Source organism: Paroedura picta, chromosome 4 (genome assembly GCF_049243985.1).
Source record: "Paroedura picta isolate Pp20150507F chromosome 4, Ppicta_v3.0, whole genome shotgun sequence".
Lineage (NCBI taxonomy): Eukaryota > Metazoa > Chordata > Lepidosauria > Squamata > Gekkonidae > Paroedura > Paroedura picta.
In genome coordinates this window covers 27,664,149-27,679,737 of record NC_135372.1, presented here as the reverse complement: position 1 = coordinate 27,679,737, position 15,589 = coordinate 27,664,149, and the positions used below count along the sequence as shown (strand labels likewise).

Genomic DNA, 15,589 nt, shown 5'->3' with positions numbered 1-15,589 from the left:
AACGCTAGAGGGCGTCACCCCAAGGGTCAGACATGACTCGGTGCTTGCACAGGGGATACCTTTACCTTTTAGCCATGGAAAATAAAGGTGCACCTCCACATTCAGAGAGAGTCAACTTCTGAATACCAGTGCCAGGAAATAACATCAGGGAAAGGCTTTGACCCCTCTGTCCTGTTCTTGGCCCTCCAGAGAAACTAGATGGCCTCTTTGTGAGGCAGGAAGCTGGACTAGATGGACCCTCCCTGGTCTGTCTCAACAGGGCTCTTCCTATGTTCTTATATGTGCTGCACCCCTCATATCTTTATTAAGAGACACAGGCATTTTCTCCCATGCAGATGAGAAAATGGGTCCAAAAGCATCTTCTCACAGACATCAACAGAAGTAGCTTTGAGATTTCTGTTTATACACATTAGTGCCTCGCTGGCCTGTTTCAGAAAGGACCCACAGAAACACTCTGCGTGGGAAGCGCTCTCTCTCAACCTGTCCTACCATTGCACTGGGGAGGAAGGGGTTAAAGAGCACTTGGCTTAGGGGGCTTGAGTGGGCCATGAGGAAACAAGGCCCACAGCAGAGGCTCTAAATGAAATGTGACTGGCCAGCACCCTGGACTCTTCTTTTCCTCCTCTCTCCCACTACAGACACGTCCCCCAGTGAGACCGGCACGGATGCCAATGGAGATCATCTTGAAGCACTAAGGAATGAGGTAGGTAAACCCCTTTCATTGCAATCGTGCCCCAGAAGAAAACCAGACCACCCCCAATTTGGACAGGTCCAGCTTTGGGGACTGAGTAAAAGATGCTGAGTGGGAGACGAGGGGCTCCACCCCCCGGGAAGAGAGTTGCCAGGTCCCAAATGCCACTACTGGGGGAGGGGGGAGTAAGGTTGCCAGCTCCAAGTGGGGGAATTCCTGGAGATTTGGGGTTGAAGCCTGGGGAGGGCAGGGAATTCCCTCAGTGGGGCCCAGTGCCACAGAGTTCACCATCTAAAGCATCCAGCTTCTCCAGGGGAATGGATCTTTGGGGATGATTTATAATGCTGGGAGATCCCCAGGTTCCATCTGGAGCCTGGGAAGCAGACAACATATGTCCTTTTGAAACATACAAGGGCAGCATGTTTCCTAAGAATCATAGAATCATAGAGTTGGAAAGGACCTCCAAGGTCAGCTAGTTGCTTTTTAGTCCAGTGCCATAGAGTTCACCATCTAAAGCAGGGGTAGTCAACCTGTGGTCCTCCAGATGTTCATGGGTTACAATTACCATGAACCCCTGCCAGCATCTGCTGGCAGGAGCTCATGGGAATTGTAGTCCATGAATATCTGGAGGACCACAGGTTGACTACCCCTGATCTAAAGCATCCAGCTTCTCCAGGGCAACGGATCTTTGGGGATGATTTATAATGCTGGGAGAGCCCTGGGTCCCACCTGGAGCCTGGGAAGCAGACAACATATGTCCTTTTGAACATACAAGGGCAGCATGTTTCCTAAGAATCATAGAATCATGGAGTTGGAAGATACCTCCAGGATCATCTAGTCCAACCCCTGCATAATGGAGGAACTCACAACTACGTGCCCACCCACAGTGACCCCTATTTCATGCCCAAGTGATCCCCTCTCCCACCAAAAATCTCCAGAATCCAGCTTGGCCTGGAGAAGATTCACCTACCATCCCAAAGTGGCAATCAGTAATTCCCTGGGCATGCAAGGGAGGACCACAAGAGACAAACACCGGCACATCCCCTCCTGCCCACCCACTCACTATCTGCCTAAGTTCATAAAATAAGCATTTCTGTAAGATGACTATCTAGGCTCTGCTTAAAAACTTGCAAAAGCCTCACAGCTGATGTCCAATTTGTCTCTGTTTTGGCCCCCTTCTTCAAGGGTGGTGAGTGACCGAACGACCCTGAGTGCGAGTTTGCAGATGTGATGGAAGTTGAGTAAAATTTGCACTTTACTGACTTCATCACCATCTCATAGGTTTTCATGAATGCCCTAAAGGATGCTCCCGACATCTCGTCACGAGTTCTCCTTCAAACTCACCCTAGCTGTCTCAGATCTCATGAAGCCCCTCCATATATGATCAAGGGCACTTTTGGGGGGAACAGAGACAGCGACCGGGGCGATCTCATCAATGGCAGTCAGTATTCTGTCATGCCAGTTGCTGACTAGCTCATTTAGAGAAGCACTATGAGACATTGTGTCCTGCAGAGTGTTCAGGAATCCATTTGGATCCATACGTCGCTTTGGGCAAGCCAAAATTCGCTCAGCAGCCAACTGAGGAGGGGGAGATATTCTTAGCCAGGCCTTCAGGGCATAGTGGTCTGATCATGAAATGGGGTTAGCCAGTATTAGCTCCTCTTCCAATCCTGCCGCAAAGATCAGATCCAGGGTATGGGTCAGGCTGGTGACAAATTGTGAGAGCCGTAGTTTCACCATGGCTGACACCAGGTCCAGGCCATTTCCAGAGGATGGCAGATTGGTGTGGACATTAAAGTCCCCCAGAATTAACAGTTTGGGGAACTGTAATGCCCACACTGCTGCTGCCTCCAGCAGAGCTGGCAGGGCATCTGGTGGTACGTTGGGTGCATGGTACACCATACAGATGGCCACCCGCATCCTACTTGAGGACAACACATTTTGTGCCCAGGACCAACAGTGCAGGAAGGGCCCTGAAAGAGCAATCCTCCCAGGTTAGAAGTGCAACCCCTCCTCCCCACCTTGCAGTCCACGACTGACAGAGGACAGGGGCTAGCTTTTTTTAAGGCGACTGTCGCCCTCCCTGACCCAGGTTTCCATCACATACGCCAGGTCTATACTCTGGTCTGCAAAATAATTTTTCAGAGTGGTGGTCTTATTTTTTATCAACCTGGTGTTGCACAGCGTCAGTTTTGGAAGTGGTTTCTACCCTTAGCCTCCATCCCTGAGTACCAAAGCATGGGACAGAGATAAGAAGGGGTCCAAGCATATCCATATGTTTAAGCTCTTCTCTTATACCATCTCCTTCCATCACCATCTCTTCACCTTCCCCTTATTATTGGAATCCCTAGTCCCTTTGAGCCCCTCCTTTTTGCCTTCCCATTTTCGCTCTGTTGTTGTGGAGCGGTTATTTTGTTGTTGATTTTGTTTGTTGACTCTCTCTTTTACTTGTTTCTCCCTTCTTGTTTTTTTGTCTTTGTGTTATCTTGCTCTGTTCTTTGCTTTGATAGTTTTAGCTTATTTGTCTACCTCCATATTCTTTGTTGTTCTCTTGTATAGAATAGGGGTTTTTGAATATGTGTGTGTGTTTTTCCTCCTTAGGGGGTTAAGCTCCGATCATCTTAAATGGCAGACTGTCCTCATTTCTAATTGTGTGTTGGGTGGGTGGTGCTCTTGTTTCTTGTTTTGTTTTTTTGTGGTGATAAGTTCATGTCATGGCAGGAGTTGTTTGGTGCTTATCTGGCTGGATGGGTTTGAGTGTGAGAATGTGTTTGTGTGTTTTATTTTGTCTTTGTATTTTTGGCTTGGTTTGTGTGTTGTTCTGACTTACTGGGATGGGTGGTTAGTTAGTGGGGCTCTGGTTTTCTAGATACAGTTCTGGCACACTAATAAGTGAGAGTGCAGTTTTTATTTGGTCCCACCATATTTTCCCCGCCACTTTAGGCCCACTCAGTCTTTTTTTTAGGCCAGGAAGCTGGGATGCTTTTGATTGGATCTCTATAAGCTACACCTGCTAGCAGCTGGGCTGACACATTTTGAACCAGCTAAAGCCTTTCAGTCGTCCTCATGAGCTGCTCCATGATAGATACATTGCAGTAGTCCAGTTGTACCCATTGAATGCTACATGTTGTTGTTGTCAGTTGCGAAGTTGTGTCCTACCCATCACGACCCCATGGACAATTATCCTCCAGGCCTTCCTGTCCTCTACCATTCCCCAGAGTCCATTTAAGCTGGATGCTACGAACTGTATACAATTCTACAGAATATGCCAAATATAATATAATAATAATTTTTAATTTCTATCCTGCTCTTCCATGTCGCAATTTTGGGGTTTTAATAATTGTTTTACGGGGCGTTTTATATTGTTATGTGATGCTTTATTGTTAACCGTCATGAGCCAGTTTGCTCGGAACGGCGGTATACAAATCTAACTAATAAATAAATAAATACAACAGACAAAAGTTAAAAAACATTTACACTTTTCCTAATGCCCCCCAACTAAAATTCCCAGACTGGGGGTAGGGCGGCTGTCAGGCAGGATCCAGTCTTCCACCTCTCCCCCTCCTCCTCCTCCTCCTCCTCCTCCCAGTGGTGGGGCCAACATTTCTTGGTGGAGGTTATTTTATGCTTTAGGATGCTTTGGGCTGAGCCTGCATTGAGCAGGGGGTTGGACTAGATGGCCTGTATGGCCTCTTCCAACTCTATGATTCTATGATTCTATGATTCTATGCCTTGACCAAAAGCCCGGAGCAGGTCTGTCTTGCAGCCCCTGCAGAAGTGGTTCAAGTACCACAGGGCCTTGACCTTCCCCAGAAGCTCATTCTACCAGGCTAGGGCCAGGGTCCTGGTCAAGGCCAATTTCACCGCCTTCGGGCCTGAGACCCTGAGCAGATGCTGATGCTGAAGATTTCAGTTCTCTTGGGGGGGGGGGGGTGATGAGTGCAAACAAGCAGAGGGAAGGAGGAGGGGCAAATGCCACCAAGATCACTACTAGGGATTGCACTGAAGCGCCACATTGGTGGGCATCAAAGAAAAAGGTTTGGATTCAAGTCTTAATGCTTTCACCATCTCCCTGCTCCAGAATGTCGTGAACAGAGTGGCCAGCTTCCCCTTGATCAGCGCCATGTACAACCTATGTGTCTCCTTGTACCACAACGCCAAGGAAAGGCATCCGTATTTCAACAAGGCTGCTCACGTGCTGGAGACTACAACAGCGGTAGTGGTAGGGATTGTCCTAGGGGGCACAAAGCCCGTTCTCGGCCGCATCGTGCCCCACAGTGAGTATAAAGGGAAGGGAAGGGAAGGGGGAGGACTCTTGCTCAGAACACCAAAGGGTCGAGCCAGCTTTACACATCACGCACAGGTTCATTAAGACCCAGGAGTACCTTTGAGGCTGATAGAATTGGGGCCCCTTCAAAGGAACCATGGGGTGCCTGCCTCAGTCTCACATTGCATACCACGATCTGCAAACATCTCTGTGGAAGGCTGCATGGGGTGGAAATCCATCACCCTCACTGGCTTTCCACTCTCAGATGTTCACCCCACAAATCTTACTGGCCCCTCAGGAACTATGGGACCCCAGTCTCAATCTTCTGCTGCAGACCAGCATGGCCACCGTCTGGAACGAAGCTACACAATCTTTCAGTACTCTCTGCTCTTGAAGTTAAATTTGTGTGTGTGTGTGTGTGTGGGGGGGGGGTTATTGAGTTGAACAAAGTTATGGACCTCATAACCAGACCCAAGATGTTTTCAAACACACTCACTGTGCTTGGAATCTAGGCTTTGCCAGGGCTTTGAACAACAGCAGCCCAAATTTAAGGCCATTTCCTTCTCTTCTGCAGTCTGATAGCCCAGTGTAACCTGACCTTTCAGAGCTTGAAAGCTAAGCAGGATCAGCCACCATTAGTGTCTGGATGTGCGACCAGCATTGGCAGACCTCCATGGCCTTTATTGTGCAGAGGCAGGCAAGGACAGACCACCATGACCTTTTTTGGTTATAGGAAAGACCTTTGAGGTTGGTCAACTCCTCTGAGTTCTTGAAAAACATACCTGGCAGAACCTGAGTAGAACAGTCCCAGCTGCTTTGCAAGTGATACATTTGACTAAACCTGAGTTGACTGCAGTTCATCTGGTCTTGCAAACAAGACAGAATAATAAAGACAGAATTTCCCTTTATCTTGTGCTTCTGTGCTGCACTCTGAGATTTCAGGCATTTAGATAAACAATAAAACACAAACACAAGCCCAACATTACCGAAACCCAATTCAGAGGAGTCAATGCACTTTTGACCTAATTCAAAGGTGAGATATTTAAAACACGTGAATGTCCATTTCTGCCTAGTTTCAACAGTGAACAATTATGTGAACCAAGGACTGGACAGAATAGAGGAGACCCTACCCTGCCTTCATCAGCAACCCACTCAGGTAAACGTGTCTTCTTTCCTTGTACATCTAGGGGACTTCCACACAAAGATTAAGAAAATAACGCCAGCCATTCCTCACCTTCTGGCTCTCTTTCGCTTTCCTCTGTTGCTTTCTCATGCTTCTTAGCACTTTGCACATATGCGTGAAATGTCAGAAGAGAGCAACACGGTTTACGCATGACTGTCCTCCTTCTGTAAATCAAGCCAGACAGCCAATCACCCCTTTCCGTGTTTTAAAGGGCCTGCAATGCCAGCTAATTTTTTTTTTAAGTAAAACTTCTCTGTTGAGACGGCCATGCATCTTATCATAGATGCATTGTGCTTTTTTAATGCCACCCCTTTTGGAATCATGAGCCTTGAAGCGTTTAAAAATTAATCTCGTTCCTGATTTTTTTTTTTTTTTGGCAGGGGGGACTTTAGAGATGCATGCTTTGTGTTTTAACTGGGGGAGAGGATTTTTTGTTTTTGCTTTGCCTGCACAATTTAACACCTATTCTTTGCTCAAGACAATTTGCTTAAAAAACAAAACAAAAAAACAAACAAAAAACCCTTCCCCAGGAGAAAGGAGGCTGGTGCGAGGGCACTGGAGGTGGAGATAATGTTACTTAGGTTCGACACATCTCCTTGGCATGTGGCTTGCTGGTTGCTCTCCTCTGGCTAGCGCTACATAGTCCCCACCTAAGCATGGAGGCATCCCCACAAATGACAAGCCATGCTGTGTTTGTTCTCTTGTCTGAAGACCAGAGAGTTAGATTTCATAGAATCATAGAGTTGGAAGGGACATCCTGGGTCATTTAGTTCAACTCCCTGCACTATGCAGGACACTCACAACCCTATCGCTCATCCACTGTAACCTGCCACCCCCTTGAATCTTCACAGAATCAGCCTCTCCGTCAGATGGCTATTCAGCCTCTGTTTAAAAATCTCCAAAGATGGAGGATCTACCACCTCCCAAGGAAGCCTGTTCCACTGAGAAACCGCTCTGACTGTCAGGAACTTCTTCTGCATGTTTATATGGAATTTCTTTTGAATTAATTTCATCCCATTGGTTCTGGTCTGTCCCTCCGGGGCAAGAGAGAACAACTCTGCTCCATCCTCTACATGGCGGCCTTTTAAATACTTGAAGATGGTTATCAGATCCCCACTCAGTCATCTCCTCTCCAGGCTAAACAGACCAAGCTCCCCTAACCTTTCTCCATACGTCTTGGTCTCCAAACCCTTCACCATCTTTGTTGCCCTCCTATGGACATGCTCCAGTTTGTCTACTTTCCTCTTCAACTGTGGTGCTCAAAACAGAACACAGTACTCCAAGTGAAATTACATTACATATTACTAACATTGTCCCAAATAAAATAAAAGGAAGAGGGGATCATAAGGTATGTGGATATAAGAGTAGAATGAGGTTAGCGTGCATAGTGAGATAAATTTTAATAGCAGAGGACAGAAATTTAGTGCTGGCCAAGAACATGTTAAAGGCCTTCTGATATGGATTCTGATCTCCAGCACTTTAACTGGTGAGGGCAGGATTTAAGGAGGGGCCTCAGCAGGGTACCATGCCATAGACTCTGCCCTCCAAAGCAGCCAATTTCTCTGGGGAAACTGAACTCTGGGTTTGGAGATCAGTTGTAACTTCAGGAGAGCTCCCAGCCCCTACCTCCTCTCCAGAGATGTCATGAAAGCAGCTACCAGAATAGAACATTCCAACAACAAAATGGTTCAGAGAGAAAAATAAATCACAAAGCATAAATTCCATTAACAATAAAATCAGCACTAAAAGATGCTCCAAGAACATCACCACAAAAACTGCCAAAGCTTTGCAGAGGTCTTGAAGGAGAAGTTATCAAAGTAAGTGCTAGCAGGAGGTAGGCCATAAAAACAGAAACCTGGAATGTGATTTCACTGGGATTTCCTGTTTCCCCTGGCCAAGGGGATTCTGGGGCATGCAAATCTCCCAATACCAATTAGCTTGCAATTTCATCGTGTAATTGTTAGACAGGGGGTTGGGGAGGGGGATCACTGCTTGATCCATTGGTCTCCTGTTTTCTAAAGGGCCACAGACAAGATGCTGAACCAGATGGCTTTTTCTTCCTTCTACCTGAGTTGTGTTCTGTTCTTTCACTTCCTCCCACAACGTCTAGCTGTATGAAGATGGCTACAACTTAACCAAAACAGTGGTTTCTTCTACGGTCAACACGGCCAAGGATGCTGCTTTTGGAGCCAAAGATATCATCACCCAAAGAGTGACAGAAGCTGCAGACATCACCAAGGACATTGTGCATGACAGTGTTGACTTAACCAAGACAGTAGTAGCTGGTACACTGATTACTGCCAGGGAGGCTGCATTTGGGGCAACGGATCTCATGGCCCACAGAGTGGCTGATGCTGTCAACCTGACCAAAGGGACTGTTCAGGACACTGTTGACTTGACCAAGTCTGTGGTGTCTTCCTCAATGAGCACTGCTAAGGATGCTGCATTCAGGGCCACAGATCTCGTGGCTAATCGAGTGGGCGACATCATTAACTTGACCAAAGGAACAGTCCTGGACGGTGTTGACTTGACCATAGCTGTGATGCATTCTGCAGCAGACAAAACCACAGATGCCAAGTTCGGGGCCACAGATCTTGTGACAAACAGAGTCAACGATATTGTCAACTTGACCAAAGGGACCGTCCAAGATAGCGTCGACTTGACCAAGTCGGTAGTGACGTCCACAGTCAATACTGCCAAAGATGCTGCGTTCGGGGCTACAGATCTCGTGTCCCACAGAGTGGCTGACATTGTCAACCTGACCAAAGGGACCGTTCAGGACAGTGTTGACTTAACCAAGATGGTGGTGAATTCCACAGTGAATACTGCCAAAGATGTTGCATTTGGGGCCAAAGACATCGTGGCCAGCAGAGTGGGCGAAATCATCAACTTGACCAAAGGCACTGTCCAAGACAGTGTTGACTTGACCAAGTCAGTGGTATCTTCTACAGTGAGCACTGCTCTCCAAGCTGCCCAGGGAACGAGGGATATTGTGGCTGGCCGGCCATACAAACCTGCAGAGAATACCAGTGACCAACTTGCTGAGCTGACCAACTTCCTGAAGCAGATGGTAGCGAGCAGAGTGGAGGCTGTGCTCGACAAGTCAGAGAGAATGGTGGATCAGTTTTTGCCTGTGCCGCAGGAGGAGCTGGGTAAGAGAAGAGCTAGAGGCTTTGTTGTGCTGCCCGTGTGTCTTTCGGACACTGCTTTTTATCTGTCCTTCAGAACTGAGGCTGTCTTGTCCTTCTTTTGCAGAAAAGCTGGCATCAGAAGTACCAAGTTCAAAGAAGGCTTACACAAAGGATGGGAAGCAAAGCTATTTTATCCGCTTGGGATCCCTCTCCACCAAAGTGCGCCATCGGGCCTATGTTCAGTCCATCAGCAAACTTCATCTCCTTAAGGAAAGCACTCAAAATATACTTTTGCAACTCCAGATGGTAATTAATTTGGTAAGTCCAATTTTAGCCATCCTCAGCCCATAAATGGAGGGGAGGCAGCATAGGATAGTCCAGTCTCAACAGATCTTGGATGCTAAACAAGGTTGGAACCTGGATAGGAGAACACCAACGAAGACTTTGCAAAGGAACAAAATGGCAAGCCACCTGTGCTTCTCTTAAGAACGCCAGAAAAGCCCTGCTGGATCACACCAGTGGTCCATCTGGTCCAGCATCCTGTCTCACTCAGAGGCCATCCAGTTCCTCTGGAGGGCCAGCCACAGGGGACTTTCCCCTGAGGTTCCCTTCTGGATCTGGGATTCAGAGATTGCCTCTGAATGACCCTTTATGCATGGTGGCAGCTACTCTGCGCTGCCACTATGCCGTAGCAGCAGGGCAGGATGCCCCGCTGTTCCTCGTGAACGCACGGGGTGGGGCGTGCGGGGCTGCCCCGCCGTAGCGTGCCCACACGCGCTGTGTGCCGGGGCCAGCGAGGTAAGTGGCAGTGTATGGGGGGTGGGGAGGGGCCAGGGGGAGTGGGGGGGCAGGCCCCCTCCACACACTTTGGTGGGGGCAGGGGCGTGCGGTGTCCCTACAAGGACACCATAGGTTGGGGTTGGGCAAGACGAAAGGCCCGATGCTGGCAATTATGCACAGCGCTAGCCCGCCCCAGCCAGGTGCCTGCAGTATCCGGAAGCTGCGGAAGTTCCTGCGTTTCCATAACGCGGGCCTTCTGCAGCCCTGGGTCGGGCTGGGCCCTGGATGGCGGCGACGTCGGGCATAATTGGGGATTTTCCCCGAAGCCCTGTCGCCACCACTTCGGGCCTTCTCGCCCATGCATAATGGGCCAATGTGAAGGTTCACCATGGCTAGCAGCCATTGGTAGACCCATCCTCCATGAATCCATCTAATCCCCTTTTAATGCTGTTTAGTCATCTCCTTTCAAAATTGAAGAGTCCCAAACTCGTCAGCCTTTCATCCTAAAAAAGGGGCTCTAATCCCCGAATCATATTGATTGCCCTCTTCAATACTTTCCCCAGCTCTGTAATGTCCTTTTTGAGTACAAAAGGAAAAATCACATGCATCACTATAGGATGGGCAAAAGCTGTCTTGGCAGTAGGACGTGGGAAAAGGATCTGGGGGTCTTAGTAGACCAGACACTGAACATGAGTCAGCAGTGTGACTCGGTAGCGAAAGAGGCAAATGGGATTTGGGGCCGTATTAAAAGAAAATCACTTGAGGTGATGTTACTGCTTTACTCTACGCTGGTTAGACCTCACTTGCAGTATTGTGTTCAGTTTTGGGCACCACAAGAGTTTTCGGCTAGACATCTGAAAGAAATTCCTGACAGAGCAGTTCCTCAGTGGAACAGGCTGCCTTTGGAGGTGGTGGGTTCTTCTTTCGAAGTTTTTAAGCACAGGCTAGATAGTCATCTGACAGAAATGCTGATTTTATGAACTTAGGCAGATGGTGAGTGGGTGGGTAAGAAGGGATGTGCCAGTGTTTGTCTCTTGTGGCCCTTCCTTGCATATCCAGGGAATTGCTGATTGGCACCGTGGGATGATAGATGAATTTCCTCCAGGCCAAGCTGGATTCTGGAGATTATTGGTGGTGGTGGGGATCACTTGGGCATGAAATTGGGTTCACTGTGGGTAGGCAGGTAGTTGTGAGTTCCTGACTTGTGCAGGGGGTTGGACTAGAAGACCCTAGAGATCCCCTTCCAACTCTATGATTCTATGATTCTATAAGTACACTTGCCATGAAAACCGCTTTCTAAGGCTTCTCTAAGTTGGCCCTGGCTTCATATGTAAATATTCAATAGATTCCTACATGTGTAGGATCAATTTCCTACTGCCTGACCAGCTAAACCTTTATCCCACGTTTCTACCATCAATGGGTTTAGAAGGGTGTAATTCTTCTTAGGAACGCACATATCGCCTGCTAGCGTGGACAGGCTAACTGGAGTAGCACATCTTGTTGACTAACACATCTCTCCGACACCTGCAGCAGAAAAGGGCCTTTCCCCGCCTCATAGTTCTTTTCAACTGGAGAGGTCAGAGAGACATCTAGAGACATTGCCTTAGATACAGGATTTCTCAGTCAGGGTTTTGTGAAACCCTGGGGTTCCTTGATGGCCCTGGAAGAGTTTCCTGAATGGGTGGGAGTTAATTAACTCTTAAAATATGTGTTAAACGTTTATCAGGTGATAGGATCATATATGGTCCTGTTGACCTGCCCCCTTCCAAAACGGCCAATGATGGGCCTGGAGGGGGTTAGAAGGCGTAGCGACCCAGGTGGGCATGTACACGGCTGTGCTTCCCAACTGTATTCTGCATGGTTGTGATACTTCTGGGATTTCTGGAAGCCTGAAGAATGTTTCAGGGGTTTCTCAATGATAAAAAAGTTGACAAAGCCAGCCTTAGAAGAAGGTGCCCTAGTCCCACCCTGAGAGAACACTGGACACCTGAAGATGACTTCTACAGATTGTTGGTCCATCTAGCCTGGTGCCATCCATGTTTCTTGGTGAGTCTTGGGGAAAGGTTATCTCCTCAAGGCTAAACATGGCAATGCTCTGCTACCAAGACATGTTCCTTCCCCCAAACTTGATCACCCATATGAGTGTCACCCCTCATGAGACCTCAAAACTACTGAAGTGGTTTCAGCTGTGAAACTTCTACCAAACAGCCTTTGGTTTAGAACCTTAGGCATATGAAGGTCTCTTCTTAAACCGTCAGGGCATTGTCACCTCAAATTGTCTCTTCTGACTAGCAGTGTCTCTACAAGGTTTCCATCAAAGAAAGATCTTTGCAAGTCCTGCTAACCTGGGATCTGGAGTCTGCTTTAGGCCATCTCTGAATGCATTGTAGACACTCAGCCCATACAAATGAGCCCATTTTGTCTTTTGGCAGGTCGAGAATCTGAAACAAGGTGTTGGACAGCGGTTCCAGGAGGCACAACAGAAACTTCTCCTGGTCTTGTCAGAGTGGGTCCAGAAGCAGCCCGGAGGGACCCAGGCCCATGGAGACCCACAGCTGGAGGTACCTTCTCAGTTCAGTGGGGATTTAGAAAAGGAAGGCAGGCAGCCTGGTCTGTAGCTGGCTCTCATCAGATCTCAGAAACGAAGCAGGGTTGGTACTTGGTATGGAGGCCATTGAGTACAGAACAGGGAATGGACAGCTTGCATTATACCTCACGCTAACCAGGAGGCTGCCTCACCGCCTTCTCCTATGCAAAGCAAGTAGACAAAGGGCCCTTTAAGCCAGTTCCCCCACTATGAAGAACCATTGAGGATCTGGCAGAATAATTTATTTCTCAAAATATAAATGTTTTCTCTCACCCAGCCCTATCCTCCCCTTCTCCATTTTACCTTCACAATAATCCTGTATGATAGTTTTGGTTGGAAGTGTAACAGCAGAGGTATGATCTGATGCCTTCCTAGGCCTACCTTACTCCTTTAAACCAGGGGAAAGCTCCTATATGGGCAGGTTGATCCACCCCTCCCAAAGTGACCAATGATGGAGGGGTTGATAAGGGGAGGGAGGGGTTGATAAGCCCAACCATTCAAACATTTGTTCTGCTTCATTTGTAGCAGAACTCTTGCTAATAAAGCAATGGTTCCATCTGGGTGATGTCACTTCCTGGTGATAGGTCACTTCCAGATGGCATGGCAGGGAGTTGTGGCCAGCTGACAGAACTTCTAATATGCCTTGAAGTCTGTAAAAAATGTTTTAGGTGTGCTTCCACAGTCAAAGGGTTGAGAAAGGCAGCTTTTAACAAACACTACACTGCAAAGACTGTCCAGCCCTTCGCTCCATTCAGAATATGGCCGCCATGAAGGTTTTGTTGCCATCTATGGTTGGCGAGCTCCAAGTAGGACCTGAGGTTACCCCACAATTACACCTGAGCTCCCGACTAGAGAGACCAATTCCCAAAGAGAAAATGGCAGCTTCAGAGGGTGGGCTCTATAGCATCACTTCCTTGCAGAGTCCTGAAACTTCACCCTGCCCAGGCTCCGCTGCCTAATCCCCCAGGAATTTCTCACTGAAGAGCTAATGGCAGCTAGGGTGCCATGCCTCCCCTGGTGGGGGATGGGGGGGCTAGGTTTGTTAGATCCAGGTTGGGACATTCCGAGAGATTTGGGGATGAAGCCTGGGGAGGAGAGGACCTTGGTGGGATACTGGGCCATGAAGAGTCTACTGTCCAGAGCAGCCATTATCTCCAGGGGAACTGATCTCTATAGTCCGGAAATGAGCTGTAATTCCAGAGATCCCATGGCCCCACCTGGAGGTTGGCATCCCCTACTGGAAACCCTAACCTTATTGGGCCACAGATGTTATACCTCCTTTTTGTGACATCCAAAGCTCTGTCTTCTCTCTGCAGGTAGAATCACGCACCCTGGCTTTGCTCCGCTCGCTTGCTCAAGACCTTGGCCCCATCTACTTGCGACTGATGTCTAGCATCGAAGGCCTACCGGGCAACGTCCGGGAGAGAGTGGACCAAGCTGTCAGCAACGTCCGCCAGCTTCAAGCTTCTTTCTCGTCCGCTACATCCTTCCAAGATTTGTCATCCCGCATCCTGGAGCAGGGCCGCGAGCAGATTACCCGGGCGCGGGAGGCCCTGGACATGTTGGTGGAGTATGTGACAAAGAATACACCTCTGAACTGGATCGTGGGGCCCTTTCAAGTGGCCCCAGCTGGTGCTGAGGAGCCCACAATGGCGGAAATGCCCGCCTCCAGCAGCCCAGAAAGTGCAAAGAAAGCCCCCAAGAAGGCAGGCAAGACCACCGTGTCGAGCGGGGCTCTGAAGGAGATGGTGCCCCTCCAGCCACAGAGGGCTGTGCCTAAATTGGCAAAGGTGCCTGAGCAAGCCATGGAGCTGGAAGCAGGAAAAGGGAAAGAAGCAAGCAAGACTCAAGAGGCGGAAGCTACTTTTGAAATGCCGAAGAGAGCAAAGCGAGAGGTTGAGGAGATAAAAGCGGAAGTTAAAAAGGCAGGGAAAAGCTCTCTCAATGAAGTATCTGAAAAGAAGCCGTAAACGTTTTCATGTATTTTTCCTGGAGCTGTTGGGGGAAGTTCTCCTGGCTGGACTCACTCTCTTGTTCTGCCCCAGACGGAAGATTTCTCTCAGCCCAGCTCAGTCCAGTCTATCCAGCTCTCAAACAAGTATATTATTTATTCAACTGCAGTGCCTCAGCATGGCCCTTTGGCTTCTGCCTCCTTCTAATCCCTGCACCAGTTAAGATTAGATCATTCAGTCACCCACATATGTAGATGTGCAAAGGGATTCCGTGGGGCAGCCTGCAGCTTCTCTGTATGATTTGTCATGCTCATCTACATATCTTCTTCTGATTCTGCATCACCATCAGCATCATCCTGTCTCAGCATTATTCTCCTTCGGCAGAATTATCAGCTTTTAGGGGAATGTATGAATCCCTGCTCAGAATTAACCTCCTTTTCATGGGAGGTCAGCCCTAGCGAGAGTGGCACAGAGTAATAAAGGAATTGGTTTCTTTCAATGAGAAGCAAGCCTTCAGCTTTTTGAACCAAAGCTGCCTGTCTCTGTTCTTGACACTGGGAGAGCTTGGCTTAACTAGGCTGAGCTCTGTTTTGCAGATGGGATGTTCCTGTGCAGGCCAGCTTGGAAGGTCCTTCCAACTGATACTCCTATTCCTCTTGCATAGCTGTAGCCGGAATACCTGTAAGCCTAGCAGTATGTCTCCCATCCATGTCATCCTGTGAAGCACAAGCAGGGAATTTAGCCTCTTTCTTTCTTTCTTTCTTTCTTTCTTTCTTTCTTTCTTTCTTTCTTTCTTTCTTTCTTTCTTTCTTTCTTTCTTCCTTTCTTCCTTTCTTCCTTTCTTCCTTTCTTCCTTTCTTCCTTTCTTCCTTTCTTCCTTTCTTCCTTTCTTCCTTTCTTTCTTCCTTTCTTTCTTTCTTTCTTTCTTTCTTTCTTTCTTTCTTCCTTCCTTCCTTCCTTCCTTCCTTCCTTCCTTCCTTCCTTCCTTCCTTCCTTCC

General features: G+C 48.2%; 1 protein-coding gene and 1 long non-coding RNA gene across 2 annotated transcripts in view; one reads left to right on the top strand and one right to left on the bottom strand.

The window, feature by feature from the left end:
* The window catches only part of LOC143835023 (uncharacterized), a 40,130-nt gene extending 33,826 nt beyond the window's left edge, over positions 1-6,304 (bottom strand). The window contains exon 1 of the long non-coding RNA XR_013229968.1: positions 6,193-6,304. This is a non-coding gene — a long non-coding RNA (uncharacterized LOC143835023). The remainder of the gene's footprint in view (positions 1-6,192) is intronic.
* Positions 1-15,589, top strand: part of LOC143835021 (uncharacterized) — a 37,601-nt gene extending 22,012 nt beyond the window's left edge. Inside the window, exons 2-8 of the mRNA XM_077332090.1 lie at positions 639-703; positions 4,773-4,968; positions 6,032-6,114; positions 8,252-9,293; positions 9,397-9,590; positions 12,485-12,613; positions 13,956-15,589. Coding sequence (XP_077188205.1) covers positions 639-703; positions 4,773-4,968; positions 6,032-6,114; positions 8,252-9,293; positions 9,397-9,590; positions 12,485-12,613; positions 13,956-14,609 — 2,363 coding nt within the window. The 3' untranslated portion in view covers positions 14,610-15,589. The remainder of the gene's footprint in view (positions 1-638; positions 704-4,772; positions 4,969-6,031; positions 6,115-8,251; positions 9,294-9,396; positions 9,591-12,484; positions 12,614-13,955) is intronic.